Genomic DNA, 16,386 nt, shown 5'->3' with positions numbered 1-16,386 from the left:
TATTCTAGAGTCATCCATTCTAGAATAGTCTTCCAAAGAACCTCGTAGATAGCTCCAGAACCTTCTAGAAGCATCCCACGTTTTTCGGGCTACCTGCTGCCAAAACTTGTACTTCGGGATCTCATCTCGGAAAACCGACACCACCATGGTCTTCCTTGGCCCACAATACAGTGGACCCCCAAATTTGGGCCCATTTGAACTTCGTTTGGGCTTCCAAATGACCCATTATTGTGTTACTGTCATTTGGGTGTTCATTAGGATTACACCACCTGGGCTAAATAAAGCTCTATAGGGGGAAGTGCTCAGCTGGGCACCAAGGGCAAGCCCCCTAGCAATGATTATGCCCTGTTGCCTAGTGATCCAAATGACGCTCATGGCTATCAAGGGGGATGATCCGTGACACGCAGCTACCATGTCCTCTTGCTGATAAACCATACCCTAATAGTTGTTGCGCCGTGAATGCTTTTGTATGATCCTAAATAATTGGACATGAGTATGACACTTTGACCCTTGAATTTTGGCCAAAATCATATCAACTTTTCTCAAAATAGCTGAGGGACCTTTTTTTTTTTTTTTTTTTTTTACCAAAAATGACTTTAAGTATTATGCCTTTCAAAAATTGATTTAGGTGCCATATGTATCGTACATAAAAGCATTATGCTGAAGAAAATCTCCTTGAAAGATTAAGAATACATAGCTAGATAATTAGACGAATTATGTAGTTAATTGTTTGGCTTGAGGAATTTCCAGATTTTACTCTTTTTTTTTTGGTAAATAAATTTTGCATTACCAAAAGAAGCTGTAGCAGCAAAGAATACAGCATGAAGCCTAAAAGGCCTAAATAACCCAAACACCAACGCCCAACAGGCAACCAACCACCAGCCAAAGAAACAAAAATCAAAGACCTTCTTCTAGGAAGGGTTCCTAAGATTTTTGTTTCAAAACAAAGGCTCTTCTGAACTTAGAGGAGAGGAACTACCAAAGGAACAGGACAAAACAACTAAAAATAGGCTACAAGGAAAGGAGCAAGTTCAGGAATAGCCTAAACAATAACAACAAACAACCCAAAGAAACACCCATCAAGAAAACCAAACAAACATAAACTAGCTCAACAAGGGGCCCACAAGCAACCACCAGCAAGGAAGATGGCATCTGGCAGCAAGACCAACAAGACCGAGGCCAGCAACTACCCACCAGAAACGACAGGCAAGCAACCAGCAACTAGGGAGCAGCCTTAAGAACAAGAGGCAGCCAGCACACAGACCCCATCAGCAGCAGGAGCTAGCCAGAAGGCAGCAAGCAAAACAGAACTTGCAACACTAATCAAGCAGCAGTAGCACAATAATCCAGCAGCAGCAAAAGAGAAGTAAGCAACAGCATAAAACACAAAGCAGCAGGCAGAGATTACAAAAGAAGCAGCAGCCGCCCCAACAACTAAACAGGCCATCAACCAAGCTTCATCACATAACAAGATGATGTCTCTCAGCCTCAGCACACCTACAAGCCACTTTAAACACAATCTCACGAAAGACAACATCAACATCATCACATCTACCTTGAAAGACGGTGTTATTCCTCTGAATCCAAACACAATAAACAGCTTCAGCAAGGAACATTAAGTGCAGCCTACTACTAGGCTTAGCTTTCCTACAATTCTTGGTCGCCCATTCAACTTCTTGTAGAAAGCCCTGGAGTGGCTTCTAGCAATGAAGCAAGTCCAAAATTTACTCTTAATTTAGCAAGTCAGGATATGTTCACTTATCTACAAAGCTTCGCTATTGGCCATCAAAAAACAGAACATAAAAAAAAATTAAAAAAAAAAAAAAAAAAAAAAAAAAAAAGAGGCTTGAATGCAAATTACGCAACTGCAAAATAAAAGGCACCAGAAGCGCCAAATTTCTCAATCGAAAGCCTGTGGATTCCTAGCACACTGTAAAAAATGGGCTTTCAAACAGCATAAAACTCCATATATAATAGCTTCACCCACAAGAGATAACCTAAAGCCCTTGGTTTATGCAACCAAGTTTCGCCGCATAATTTTACAGTACTGGGTACAAAGCTATAAGGAAAACTATAGAGCCTGCATCTCTATTTTAACACCGTCTTTATCGCCATTCTTTTCAGAAGTAGAATTGGCTGAGGTTTCCCTGTCAGAGCTCATCTCTTGAACAGGCGGTGGGTTGACAATGGTCATGGGCATGGCGACATCATCTGTGAGGCGAGATTTCATCTCCCGATGCTCCTGGCACAACGCACACCAGTGCATGCAGCAATGCACAAGGCATGGGTCACATGGGGAGTTCTGCATTTCATGACAGTAACAAATGAGGATATCACACACCAATGACCTTTTCCATCCCAAAAATAAAAGAAATAATGAAATAAAACACGAATGAAGACCTACATTGAAGTGAGCACTTCAGTATCACAGAATAGATTATGTCAGATAACAAGAAATTATTCACAAGATCTAGTGTGATCATAGAAGTGATCAACAAGAAGCTGAGCCTCAGATCCCAATTCTTCACTTGAATAATATGGAGTATTATCTAATCATTTCTGAAATTTCCTGAATCTTACTAAACCTTGATTTTTTTTTTTAAGTTTTCTAAAATAAGTTATAGCGCAGGATTTGATCTGCCTAAACCCATAATTTAAAGATTTGTGGGCAGGATTAGTTGCAGATCCTAAAACTGAACAGTGTAATACAAAATAAATTTATTGATAATGATGGAAAAAAAAAAGCCCTTCTCAGTAACAACCCCACCAATGATTTGAAAGAAAAGCACAAACAGAAGAGCCTATGAAGTAAATTAATAACAAATTTGTTGGTCCAAGTTACAGGACACGTCAAAAGAATGTACTAATTAAAGTGGAATGTGATATAGGGATAAATAACCGATAATCCATATCGTGTCAAATTGAATGAAATTAGGCATAGGAAATCACCTTGAGATGATATTGTCTCTGCAAGGATTGTCTAGCAAGACCAGTGTATATGCCACACATCCACCAAGTGAAAAATAATCCCTCCCAAATGAGACAAGTTGTTCTTGGGTCGATACCATAAGTCCAAGCAGTGGCAGCAGCCAGTGCCATACCACCTTCTACAAAAACAGCATGACAAACACATGGTGTAGTCCATGGGGTATCATCTCTCAATCTTTCCACATTACGCCCAAATAAGACACATGGGCAGAAAAGCCCAGTCCAACCTAATTGACAGAAAAGAAAAATTCAAATACGTAAATAGGGGTTGCAAAAGAATATAAAGTACACTGAGAACAACTGTGTGCACATTTAAACCAGATAGTAAATAGTATGCTACAGCATAGATAACGTAACAGACTAACAGCACAAGCATTGCTGGAGACATATAGTTCAGGCATGTAGGACACTCAGCCAGTACAATATTAATGAAATCAAACGTAGCCATTTGGTGCAGGAGAGATTTTCGTTACACTGATCTCCATTACAGCTTCTCATTTTAAACTTACAAAATCCATAACATTCAAATGACAGCTTCATAAATTCCGTGCAATTATGCCATCATTAACATACTATTAGAAGTTCGATATATGAGTATATGACAACATTATTAGGCCGGGGCTACAAAAAAGTCCACCTCATACTGCATGTCTCTCCTCCCTAAAGTCTAAAAATAAACTATACTGACAATTTTTGGATCCACAATTTCCATTACTGCCCGCGCACTGGTTATGACAGATGATGAGGATGGACCGAGATCATGTTGCCTAAAGGACACCGCTTACATCATATCTCCATTATCTCTACAGAAGTTCTAACCTCCTATTATTCTTCAGCTTTGAGAATGAAAATTGATAGGCTCATTATTCTCACTCACATGCATTGACCATTACTAATTTACTAGCATCACAGTAAATTTGGGATGCCAAATATTTACATATGCATACAATAACTTCAAAACAAGAAGCAGAAGCATATTTGAGAACTTACAACTCTCAGTATCTTGTGTACACCCAAAGATCCCACTTGACCAAGGTTCATCACCAGGAGGCTCATAGCTTTCAGGTAAAGGCTGCCCACATTCGCTACACTTGTGAACATGCAACTGGAAAATCAACCAAAAGCAGAAGAGTTAAAGAAAAAGTGGAGTGCAGCTCTACATATCCAAGAACTGACTGCCTGTAGAGTCAAGAAGCATCAACAGGATCTTGTAAAATTGGAATACATTATCACAGGAAATTGATTAACCGATGCCTCATAAATTAAAAATAACTTCATAGCTTCTATAACAAGTTTCTTTTTGTTCTTTAATGCATCATTAAAAGCAAAAGGCATTTTGAGAACTTTTCACGCAGTAGCAAAATAACAAAAACTTTGCGTTTTTATTACTAGCAACATTTGGACTTTAACATTATCTACATACTCTATTTTGACTATCTTTGGTGATTTATTCTTAAAGGAAAAGTTGTCATAATGATCCTTAATATATAATGAAAAGAAAGCTGGTCAATATTTCAGCCTTATTTTGACTACATCATAAGTCTCGGCGTTGCAAAGTTATGTAAGCTAGAAGGCAGGCAATTTAAAAAGAAGCAAAAGTTACAAAGGCAGGTCTGAAAAGCTTTTCTTAAGCCTGAGATATACTGTGGACCTAATACCACAATGAGGCATGGATCTCATATCAGCATAGTACAATCAAAGTTTGTGCATCATCAACTCAGTGAGTAGATTTTAAACAAGAAACGAAATTTGATAGTAGAAACTAATCCCGTTGAAATTTCCAGCATCTTATATCCAAATACCTGCTAAGGACTGAAGAGTGAAGACCAGGTACAAAACGTAGGAAACCTAGGGGAAAAAGTGGCTAGCTAATATTACAAGTGGAAATTCCTCAAACAAAGTGAAGAACTGCTTAAGCAACTTCAATTCAATTCAATTCCAATTTTCAAGCCCAACAACAGCATATCCCCATGAGAAGTAACTATGAAGCTTAAACTCACAATATTGAATAACTGTGCCTGTATATGGCAGACGGACCAGCCTCCCCTATAATATTGGCTTTGCCCAATCGTTTAATACCATAAAATAAACTCGAAAAACTAGACAAGAACAATCAACTTTAAACCCTAGAACAACAAATAAGTCAGATGAAAAACTTCTCCAAAATCCACCAAAATCCAATATACCAATGTACTGCTAGATATCTAGCAAACCAAACCTCGTTCGACATAAAGATCTTCTAGTTCTCATTGTAAAAACTATAACTTCATAACTATTACATATTCACATACATTACTTCCAAAAGATCAGAATTCAGTCAAATCCCACATCTACACATAATGCAGAACATGCAAAATTACACTCACAAAACAAATATCATCAAATCATACAATCAGTTACGATCAAACTGAAAGAAGAGCAGAAATCAGGGCAATCAACTAATCAAAATTCAAGACATGGGTTTCGCAGATCAAGTGGTAATTCCAAAAGGGTTGCTTCTAAATTCCAATAAAATTGATTAAATCCAAGATAAAAGTGATTTTAAAACGAAATTCAATACCTGTGAATTGGGTATTGCTTGATTGAGTTCACCAGGGGTGATATCTTCGTCGGCAGAGACTTGAGCTTTGGTCAACTTCACATATTTCGATGCGTTTGACGACTCTTCAGCCATCTTTACAACAAAAAAATCAACAATGTCAACTCAATTAACAAAACCCAGAAATCTCCAGAATTTTTTAGGAAGAAGAGAGAGAAAATTACCGTCTTTTTCTGTGTTGCTAGATTCAGGGGCAGATTTTGATTTTGCTAGAAATTGGGTTTCAGGCAGTCTTTGTACTCGAATAAAAGAGGGTCGGGGTTTCTTCAATGTTGAGTTAAGTAATTGTAGTTGTACTTGACTCTTGATTAAAATAAAAATCAACTGAGGAAGTTCGGTGATAGCACGTTAAAGTCGTGATTTGTGAAGACGTCAATGTAGGATGTAACTTGATTAAGATTTGGTCTATTAATCTATACGGTGAATAACTTCTACAGATAATGCACAAGGATATATAATTTAAAATAAAATAAAATTGATCTAAGGTAAAATTAATATTCCGGATCATAATTAGTAGTTTTGTCTAAAGTATAAGTTTTCATTCAATTAATGGTTTTATTGAAGTGAAAAACCGATATTTGCAACTGCAAACGTGAACGGTATTGGAAATAACTCATATATTAATTAGAATAAGTTCATATCTTCTAGGATAAATCTTGATATTTTCTAGGATCATCTATGTAAATCTTGATATAGGATCATTTATGTAAATCATTCAGATTTGATATGACATACATACTTAAGAGGTGTGACAAACCATATAAAAAGAATGTGTTAGTGATTTTTATTATTATTTTATTTTTCTAGGCGATACGTATTATCATGTGTTGACAATTTCCTCCATGCTCCTACACAACATGTCTCGTATGAAACAACTTCTTGTGCTTTTGTGCATAGATTGATGCATGTGTGTTTGATCCTAAATCCTGTTTAGGTGTCATAGTGCTTTTTTTCCTCGCTAATAAATATTTGTAATGCTTGCTGCACGTATGGGGAAGGTTGCTAGGGATTCAAGCACGGACGAGCGATCTACACAATTCACGTTACCATGTGCTTAAAATAAAAACAATTTCAAGTTACCGTGACTTTGATAGAGTTAGGCCCCGTTCATTTCACCTTATTTTTGCTAAACTGAAATTATTTTTACTGGTTTTCTATTATATTTCTTCTTTAAAGATACTGAAATTATTTTCACTGAACTGAAATTATTTTTACTTAATATTATTTTTTTTAAGGTGAAGTGAACAGGGCCTTAATAGGTAGAAATATAAATTTGAAGAAGCCTTTGTCGTGCAGCACGCATACGATTAACATATAAAACCATGAATAAAATGTGTTATTGAATTCTTTTCTTATGGAAAAAAAAAAAACCGTTTAACAGTGAGATGAAGGGGGAAACATTGAATTCAATTGTAATGATATCAAGGTAAAAAGAAATATCAAAAGGAAATGAGATTTGCCAAGCAAAGCTCCGGTGAAGTTGGTGGGGCACCTTGTGACTTAGAGGTCACAAGTTCGAACCCCACCAACTACAAAATGCTTGAGAGTAGGGTCTTTTTTCTTACGTTAAAAAAAATATTAAAAAAAAAAAAAAAAAAATGAGATTTGTGATGCTAGGGGTTTGTAACTTTGTATAGGTTTAGACTAGACTAGATATAGATATTCACATTCTCACCCCACTACACAGTAAACTCCTGGCCCTTACCAACCTCACTTGAGGCAAAATCCACCTATGACCTACCAGCCCATCCTTTGAAGTTTTTTTTTTAGGTTTTGACCATCACAGTATAATTTGGTGTGTTAACGTAAAATTCTTGCAGCAAAGTCATCATAACTGACAATGAATTCAAATACATAACAGAAGGTGCAGGCACAAATGCACATGTCTTGTTGTAGAAAACTTCGAAACGTCTTGAAACTCCTTAAACCTATCAATGCTTTGAAAGTTGAAACATAAATATATTGAATAGAGACATCAAAGGTTCAATACATTCTACAGTACATAGATCAGCATGAGAAGTTTGAGAACGGTGCCAGTACAACCATACCTGACTTCAGCTACACGCTCATGTAACAGCTGATATTAAGGCATGACTCATGATCGCCTGTTCAGAAACAGCAGAAACAATGTCATATGATAAATAAGTCTCATCACCTAGACTTCAGTAGAGTAGCAGCTGCATCAGAAAGCACATTTTACCTTCAAAATAATCATCCAAGAAGAATTGTACACAAGCCTCAAATTAAACATCTTCAATACCAGAAGTTACAAACACCAAGCCAAAATCAGCAAGCATCTGATATTGGATTATTTACAGAGACTGAAAGATTCAGAAACTATAGTTTCAGAAGTATCACTCAATCGATTACAGCAGAACTCTAAATTTCGACGTGGTATATACACTGCATCAGAAAAACCCCTGCATACTGCAGAATGCTTATGCACTTAAGAGACTACCATGCAGCCAAACGCCTCTCACATATCACAAGATTCACATCCATCAGCAACAGCAGCAAGGGACCATAGGCATACCTATACATACCAACATCAAAGCCACAGTAAAGTGTCAACCGTCTACCAAAGGCAACCTGCATCTGTTTTGCTCTCAAATTTGATAACTCCTGCTTACAGAATATTAAAAAACAACGCAGAAAATAATCAAACCAACAAGTCCCATGTGAGACAACTCCCTATGCATGTGTGCCTATATTGATGCTTGTGTAGCTGTATATAACTTTTACGCGCATATAGGGAAAGCTGTTAGGGATTCAAGCCCTGCACGGGCAATACATAACACATGCTAAAATAAAATAAAAGAAAATTTAAGTTGTCATTGTGACTCAATAGAGTTAATGTAGCATGTTTTGAGTTTTTGATATTAGATTATTTCCAGAAACTACAGATTCAGAAGTATCACTGAATAAATTACAGCAAAACTCCAAATTTCGACATGGTTAATACACTGCATCAGAATATCTGAATTTCTCAGCACCAAATCAAGTTAAGAAAAACCTCTGCAAAGCCTGTGGCAGAATGCCAATGCAATAAAGCCACTAGAGTACTAGACCATCCAGCCAAATCACAAGTCACAACCATCAGCAACAGCAGCGAGGGATCATAGGCATGACGATACATCCCAACACAAAGCCACAGTAAAGTGTCAATGGCAAGCTGCATCTATTTTGCTGTCAAGTTTGATAACTCCCGCTTACAGTATAATCAAACACAACGCAGCAACTAATGACGATTTACTGTAATAGCATTACAAAGAAGCTGAAAAGAAAATGGAAGTTCAAAAGTATAATATTGATCAGTTAACAGTTAAACTCATAAACCATGCATCAACAGAATAGGGAATATTCAGTAGTGATGGCTGAAATCTTGGACATGAGTTAAAGCCTCAGCATGTGTACCTCAAGGCTTGCAGCTATTGAGAATCCCTACATCTCATGCTATTTTCCAAACAAGAGAGAAAGTGCAGCTCATAAAAATGTTCTTTTGCAGAAAATAAAAGCAGCTTCACATTAATCCAAATGGTGGCAGTCAACTAACAAGAGTAATAACACTGACCAAGAGTGTACATAGACCAAGAAACAATAAGCCTCCGATCATCCGTAACTGTATGAGTTTGCAGCTAGATGAATAAGGTAAAGGCCATGCCTTATAATATCACTAATACTTCAAGCAAGATATCCAAAATCCATATAAAGGTGACAAAACTAAAACAACAGGGTTAAGGTAAACATCCCAGAGTTGGAAGCTATGATCCACTTCCTATCACAGCAGAAAAGATTCATTCAAAGTGAAGTAATGATACATCACTACATTAAAAGTAAAAGGAAAGAATGCAAACAATAGAAGTTATGAACTTATGATGGGAAATCATATATTGTATACACTAACATTATGGAACATATATAAGGAGCCTCCCTAAAAGAAACATTGTGTCAAAGTTATGAAGAAAATTAACAGCACATATGATTACTACATTACGAGTATACAAGTCATGACATCGTATACAAATCAGATTCACAGTCAATAAAACTCAATAAACACGCTTCAGTCAAGTTACTATTAGATAACACCACGAATTACAGGGGAAAGGAATACAAATCAGATTCACAGTGATACAGAAAACACAATCACGATTTTCATTCAAGAAAAGCAGCCAGAAAAACTGCAAAATAAGAATGAAGTACATTTATTCACCAGCATCCATGAATATAACAATCCCTAATTCCAGGGAAAAATCAATATGTTAATTGGAAAAATACAATATAGGCATGATAGTTGAATCAATTAATATTCTAATTTTCTAGTTCCTCAAAATTCCTTTATGTCATCCCTTTCTCTTATCCAGACTATACCAAAGTATAGAGCCTATTCCTCTATCAGGCTTTTCTAATTTAACTCGTTACAATTCCCAAATCTTATAATTTTAGGTGGAGAAGAAGATTCGAAGCCCAGTTAGCTTCATAAGTTCATACTCACAGACAAATTTCAAGCAGCTGCAGTCTTCTGTGCCTCTGCCTCTTCATCGAGCTTTTTCTTGTTCTTTTCAATAGCAGCAGCAACTTCCCCAGGCATGTATTTCTCATCATGCTTAGCCAACACCTCCGTGGCAGAAAAATAACACTCCCCACTCCTCGCCTTTGCTGAAATCTCCTTGGTCTTTCCACTCATACCTGATTCCTTAATCTCATCAGTAAAAGGCTTCACAAATCCTTCTACTACCACTGAGTGACCTTCTCTGAACAAATCGGGCAAGGATCCTTGATACCTAAACATAAATTTAGGATAACAATGTTGATCAACATTAAATGTTGCACACCCATTAAAAATATTAAGCAAATCAGACATCATTGGCTAAGTACAATGGAAACTTATGGTTATGATAAGAAGCAATCATATACTTGATAATGACAACCAATTATTGGTGGAAGCGTGGAACTAGAAAGAATTTCCTAATAGGCCAACAGAAGAACAATTTTGAAAACAGAATAATGAAGGAAAAGGTTCTAAAAAAAGTTTTTTTTTATTACATATATTGATATTAGTCTTAGAATTTCACAACAGTATGTTTCATTATGTTGCTAATATCCCAATTACAGTTCTCTGCTAAAGATACAAAGATGTTTAAACACTATGGCTAAAAGCCAGGCTAAAGACATCCACATTTAAAGCATGACAGAAAACATGTCGTAATTACTTCAAATCAAGCCTTCATGCGGCTTGATCTCTTGACCCCTAGCACTATGGCGTATCCAGAAATTCAATTATGGAAACACAACTCAATAAGAAGTTGGCTAATCTCTAAGCCAACTCACAAACTCACAAACTTCCCAAATTGACAAATCTAACCTCTACCATTAATCCAGTATCATACTTTATCCGATTTTAGGAGTTCAATGTCAAACAACAGTTAATATATAACTTGATTTCGGCATATTCAATAATTAAAGCCGAAATAAAAATTCAATGACAGTATCTTCAGAATTCATTCACAAACGAGTGAAGCAAACTAGAAAAGTGGAACTCCAATCCATATTAACCTTAAAATCTAATCCAAACCATTCAATTCGATATGAACCATAAGATTAATAAGCATCTTATTCAAAAATTACTGACTCAGGATCCAATTTGACAAACTTCCCTAATTGACAACTTCCACCTCTACCATCAATCCAGAATCATTCTTGTCCAATTTAGGAGTTCAATGTCAAACAATACTTAATGTATAACTTGATTTCAGCAGACTCAATAATTACAACTAAATTTTCACTGAATCCAAAAAATGGAAAGAAACTGAAAATCTGCATCAACTTATAATTCCAACCCTAGTTCTTCTAATTAAATATCAATCATAAGATTAATCACCATTATATTCAGAAATTCAGATCCAATTCAACAATTATATATTCAAATTTCATAATCTTAACAGTCAAATCAAAATCCAGATCATCATATTAAGAAGCTGCAATAATTAATCATCAAAATTGCGAAAATAAAAACACATCATCAAAATCAATAAAAGTAAAATACCTAACAACAATATCGGTCATAAGATCGGTGATAACGAACTCCATTTCAGGAGAAGAAGGAGGTTGATGAACACTACCTTCAAGAACCAAACCACCTAATCGAAACTTATTCTTGGAAGGATTCAAATTAAACTTTTCCAACGCTTCAGTAGGAGTAACATAGAAAACGAGCTGATCCTGGAAATTGTTAAGGACTAAGATGACGAAACCAGCGACGCCGGAAAAGGTGAGAGCGTAAGTCCATAGACGGCGGTTTTGGAGTTGGCGAGCGCGAGCTCCGATGTCGACCTTTTTGGGGTTGCGGCGGGGATGGCGGTGGAGAAGGCGGCGAGAGAGAATTGAGGGCGGCGGAGTTGGTGGTGGTGGAGAGGAGAGAGAGTGGGAGGAGAGGGGTGAGTGAGGAGAAGGCGGGAGAGGAGGCGGAGAGTGGCGGAGGATCTGGCCGCCATTGATGGCGGGAGGAGAGAGAAAGGGGAGGAAGAAGGTGGAGAAATGGAGAATCAAGACAGGGTTTTTGCGGGGTTTTTTATTTTAGTTTATTTTTATGGTGGTTTGGTCTGGAGTCGGCTTGAATCTTCCTGCTTTCCATATTTTGATTTTTTTTTTCCCAACTTGTAGAAGAAATGAGATGAAATTTGTATTGGAAAATTTATGGAGCAAAAATTGTACTTGAAATATATTTATATTTTTTCGGTAAGGAGAAGAATTCTGATCGAACCTCAACTCTCATATTTATATGTCAATATATGATATGAAGTGTGAAGTACAGTACTATATGGACTATGGAGTATTTCATTACAAACATTATAAGTAAATACGAAGTATATATATTATAAGGTTAATAAAATTACGAAATTTAAAGAGAAATAGAGAATTAATAAACGATTATATTAGTACTTCATACAAGTATACGGTTTAAATGTCTAGTGGCTAGTGTCTAGTGAATGACTTAGGGCGTGTTCGGCGCTAGGTTTAGAGTAGCTTTTAGTGGTTTGACTTACTTAACAAAAAATATGAGTGTTTGGCAAAATAGTGATAAGGATAGCTTTTTGTGGCACAAGTAGAGGAAAAGTTGATATGAGTAGTAGACAATTTTATTAAGTTAAATATTATTTGTTTATGTAAAAAACTATTGAAATACAACTTGTAAAAAATGAGTGTAATATCATATGATGCGGAGAAGTATCTTTTTCAACAAAGCATACGAATAAATCAGCATACGAATAAATCACAATAAACTATTGAATTACAGCTTGTAAAAACATGAGTGCAATATTATGTGATGTGGACGAAGTATATTTTTCTTCAAATTAATTCATGAGATTTATCATCTAAACACAAAGCAAAGTGAACAAGGAAAATTATTTTCCTAATTAAGAACTGACTATTGTCACTTTTTTTTATGGGCTTGAAAGGGAAGGAGGTTGAGTGAGTGGGCTTACATCAATCCATAAAAATCCCCAATTGATTTACAATTATTCGGCCCTAAAGGTATTTTATATAGCCATGGACATAATAAAAAGTAATTATTATTTATTGAGCTAAATCCTGCTATTACTTGTGTTCATAAGAAATCCTCCTACCAGTCTCAATGTGATTCAACATTTTTTTACTGGAGTCTATCCTTGTACAAATTATTTAAGAATTTGAAGTAATGGTGAAGTAATAAACTAATAACGCAAATACGCAAGTCATCGAAGATCACACAATAGAATACAATCATGTATCGTCATATCAAGTATTTATACTTACATCCTACTTAACTTACTTCATTTTCTCATGATAATTAAACGATAATATATAAAATAGACAATGCCATCATAATTAAACATTATCACTTATCTATCATTTTTTCACAATTTATTAGAAAGCGTGTAACTTTTCATTTCTAGCATTTGTCTGACTTATACTCGTAACAATTTGGTAAATTACTCAATAACTAAAATAAAGACAAGTTTGTTAAATTTGTTGTGCATGCCCACTTAAATGCAAAGTGCAAATTCAAGCACCCATAATTGATGAAACAACGCTTTATTGAAGATTCTACTCACCTACTCACCTCCCTTTTATAGCTTCACAACTTTGTTTGGTTTTTTATGAACTTCATGAATATGATTTATAATGCATGAACGACGTACCATTAATTTGCTAATGACCAATTAACAGAAAATTAAATCTAGTTATTTAAATGACAGTAATAAATAAGCAAAATCAAAAACGTAAAACAGAGTAGTCAATTATTCCAATTCATAAAACTTCACTAGTATTGAGTATTCTCTTCATCTACAACGACTTACAAACCGATTACAGGCTGATTACACTCATCAAAGACTAAACACAAAAATAGTAGACTACTATTAGTAATGCAACATAGAACAAAACGACGCAACGATACTATTAAACGACATTAATAGAGTAGAGCTAAATCAGGTCAATTATTAGCATGACTAAAAACATCAAAGACCTTGATAAATTTCATCCATCTGATTAACCACCACTGGATTGTTCATAATCACAGCAGGAGAAGGAGCAGTAGACTGAGAAGAAGTAGGCCGTACATTACCAAAGCTAGACTCTCTCACATCAGATCCATACTCACCAGCAGTAATCGGATAAAATCCTGATCGTCCAGTAGAAACAGGAATTGATTGACGGAGATGAGGGAATGGAGAACCAATACCGTGAACAACAAGTTTGTAGTTGTAGATGAGGTCTGGATACTTGATTTTCACGTAGTTGATTCTCAACGGAGACGAACTTCCGCCGCCGCCTGGAGTGGTGATGGTGAGAGTTTCGCCGGATTCGAACGTCGGAAGCACCGTTGACGGCGGCAGAGACTCGAGATCGGCGAGTTTCAGCATTTGGTTAGGGATTATGTGAAACCTAACGCCATGGACGTAGGAGTGACCTCCTTGGAAGATGGTGGAGTCGTCGACGGCGAAGATCGTCATGTTTTGGAGAGTGACGAGCTCGGCGTACTTGACACGCATCGCGAGTGCGAGGAAGCTGTAACCGCTCAATCGGAGACGGATTCCGGCGTCGACGAGCATCATCCGAGTCAGGGCGACGGAAGGTGAGAGATGACGGAGAGAGAGTGACGTCATCCTGTCCATTGAGCAGGAGTACGGCGAGAAGTGAGAGATGAAGCCTTGGAGGCCATGGATGATGACGTGGTCGCTGATGAAGAGGTTTGGATGAGTGATTTCGGCGCCACCGATGAAGATTTTGGTGGAATTTGCGGCGGAGGTGACGGTTAAGCAGCGGCCGGGGAGAATCGACTCGATTTTGGTGCCGAAAATGAGTTGATTGAGGTAATCCAGAGGATAGAGTCCAGGAACAGTGTGCTCCTGGAGAAGGAGAGTGAGCGAGCACGAAGTGCAAGTTCGCACCGAAGCATCCGCTGGAGCGAAGACGGTGACAGGGCCGAGCCACGGTGAATGCGAGGCGGAGGACAGAGAGAGCGAGTGCGACGCCATAGCAAGGTCAGTGAAGCCGAGCTCGGCGAGAATTTTGGTGATGGAGTAGAGAGGAGAGAGAAACTCAGGTGAACGCAGAGCTTCGGAGGAGGAGTACGGAAATGGCGGCGGAGTAGAGGCGGTGGAGGAAGGTGGAGGTGAGGTTGAAGATGAAGAGAATATGAAGGTTGATGACTGAGCATTAATGGCGGGGGGAAGGACTGAAAGTGAGGTGAAAATCACCATGAAGATGATGGCATGGTGTGGCAGAGACGCCATTGTTGAGAGCTTGAAAATGGAGGAGAGGGAAAGAGTGAGAATGAGGTCTCAAGTGGAAGATTGAAAAAATGAGAAAACTAATGGGGTATTTATAGAAATCAGCCACATTGCCACGTTGGCGATTCTATACCCTTCTATCTTCCCGCCACAAAAAATAAAATAAAAACTCCTTTTTTTTTTCGATTTCATCTCGTTTACAATGAAATACAGAAATAGTATAAATAAATACGTAGTACCATTTTGTTAATATGTACGGAGCACTACTTATGTAAGCATAAGCTTGGCTTGTTAAATAATTGATGCAAGTAAAAATATGAGGGAATAGTAAATTAGTACAGTAATAGTGGACTTCATTCCATAAACAAATGCATATTGCATCATTAATCATTATTTACTTGCAATAGATAATGGTCAATGCAAAACCATGGAATTAGTTTTCAACTTGTAATATATTTCAGCATTATTCTCAATCTCTTATTTTATCCATTTTCTCATTAGAATGCGTGTTTAATTTACATCAAAAAATAAAAATAAATATATTGGTATTAAAACAAAAATGATTTATCCAAATTACTAAAAACTAATATTTGAAAATATATTCATATATTGTAGAATAGTTTCACGCAATCAATTGGCGGACACTTGTTATGGAACAAAAATAATCTACTTTAGCGGACACTTGTTATGGAACAAAAATAGACCGTAAATATGAAATCATTCTTTAACCTTTAGATGCATTTTCTTCTCTTTTGTTAAAGCCCAAGGATGATGCCATTGATTTAGCTAACAATTACTTCGTATTACAAAACACTTTACACAAGCAAATACTCCGTAAGTTACTGGCTTTAATTGGTAAAGAGATTTTTAGAGTGCTTTTAGCTTATTGAGCCTATTAGAGGTTTGACCATACATTATTGTAAAAGCTATTTTGAGTTTCTAAAATATGAGCCTCTTAAGATTGGCTTATTGAATACTTCGTATTTAGCTTTATTTTTATATTATATACACCAAAACAAATAACAA

At 36.6% G+C, this 16,386-nt stretch overlaps 3 protein-coding genes across 3 annotated transcripts; all 3 read right to left on the bottom strand.

Annotated features, from left to right (window-relative positions):
• Nucleotides 1–759: 759 nt before the first annotated feature.
• On the bottom strand, nucleotides 760–5,916 carry LOC110717727 (cell number regulator 6-like). The gene is made up of 5 exons (XM_021896487.1): nucleotides 5,752–5,916; nucleotides 5,549–5,662; nucleotides 3,979–4,093; nucleotides 2,950–3,215; nucleotides 760–2,302 (listed from the first exon to the last, which is right to left on the bottom strand). The coding sequence occupies exons 2-5, from the start codon at nucleotides 5,660–5,662 to the stop codon at nucleotides 2,072–2,074; spliced, it is 726 nt and encodes a 241-aa protein (XP_021752179.1). The 5' UTR covers nucleotides 5,752–5,916; the 3' UTR covers nucleotides 760–2,071.
• A 3,797-nt stretch (nucleotides 5,917–9,713) lies between these two features.
• Nucleotides 9,714–12,154, bottom strand: LOC110717593 (cytochrome c-type biogenesis protein CcmE; the record flags this gene model as incomplete). Its single annotated transcript, XM_021896337.1, has 2 exons — nucleotides 9,714–10,368; nucleotides 11,631–12,154. Coding segments are annotated over 2 exons (804 nt in total), but the record flags the coding sequence as incomplete, so codon positions are not given.
• Nucleotides 12,155–13,866: 1,712 nt separating this feature from the next.
• Nucleotides 13,867–15,456, bottom strand: LOC110717535 (fasciclin-like arabinogalactan protein 21). Its single transcript, XM_021896261.1, has one exon. The coding sequence runs from the start codon at nucleotides 15,361–15,363 to the stop codon at nucleotides 14,086–14,088; it is 1,278 nt and encodes a 425-aa protein (XP_021751953.1). The 5' UTR covers nucleotides 15,364–15,456; the 3' UTR covers nucleotides 13,867–14,085.
• Between the last annotated feature and the right edge of the window lie 930 nt (nucleotides 15,457–16,386).

Source organism: Chenopodium quinoa, unplaced genomic scaffold, assembly GCF_001683475.1.
Source record: "Chenopodium quinoa cultivar QQ74 unplaced genomic scaffold, ASM168347v1, whole genome shotgun sequence".
Lineage (NCBI taxonomy): Eukaryota > Viridiplantae > Streptophyta > Magnoliopsida > Caryophyllales > Amaranthaceae > Chenopodium > Chenopodium quinoa.
This window is presented reverse-complemented; position numbering and strand designations above follow the sequence as displayed.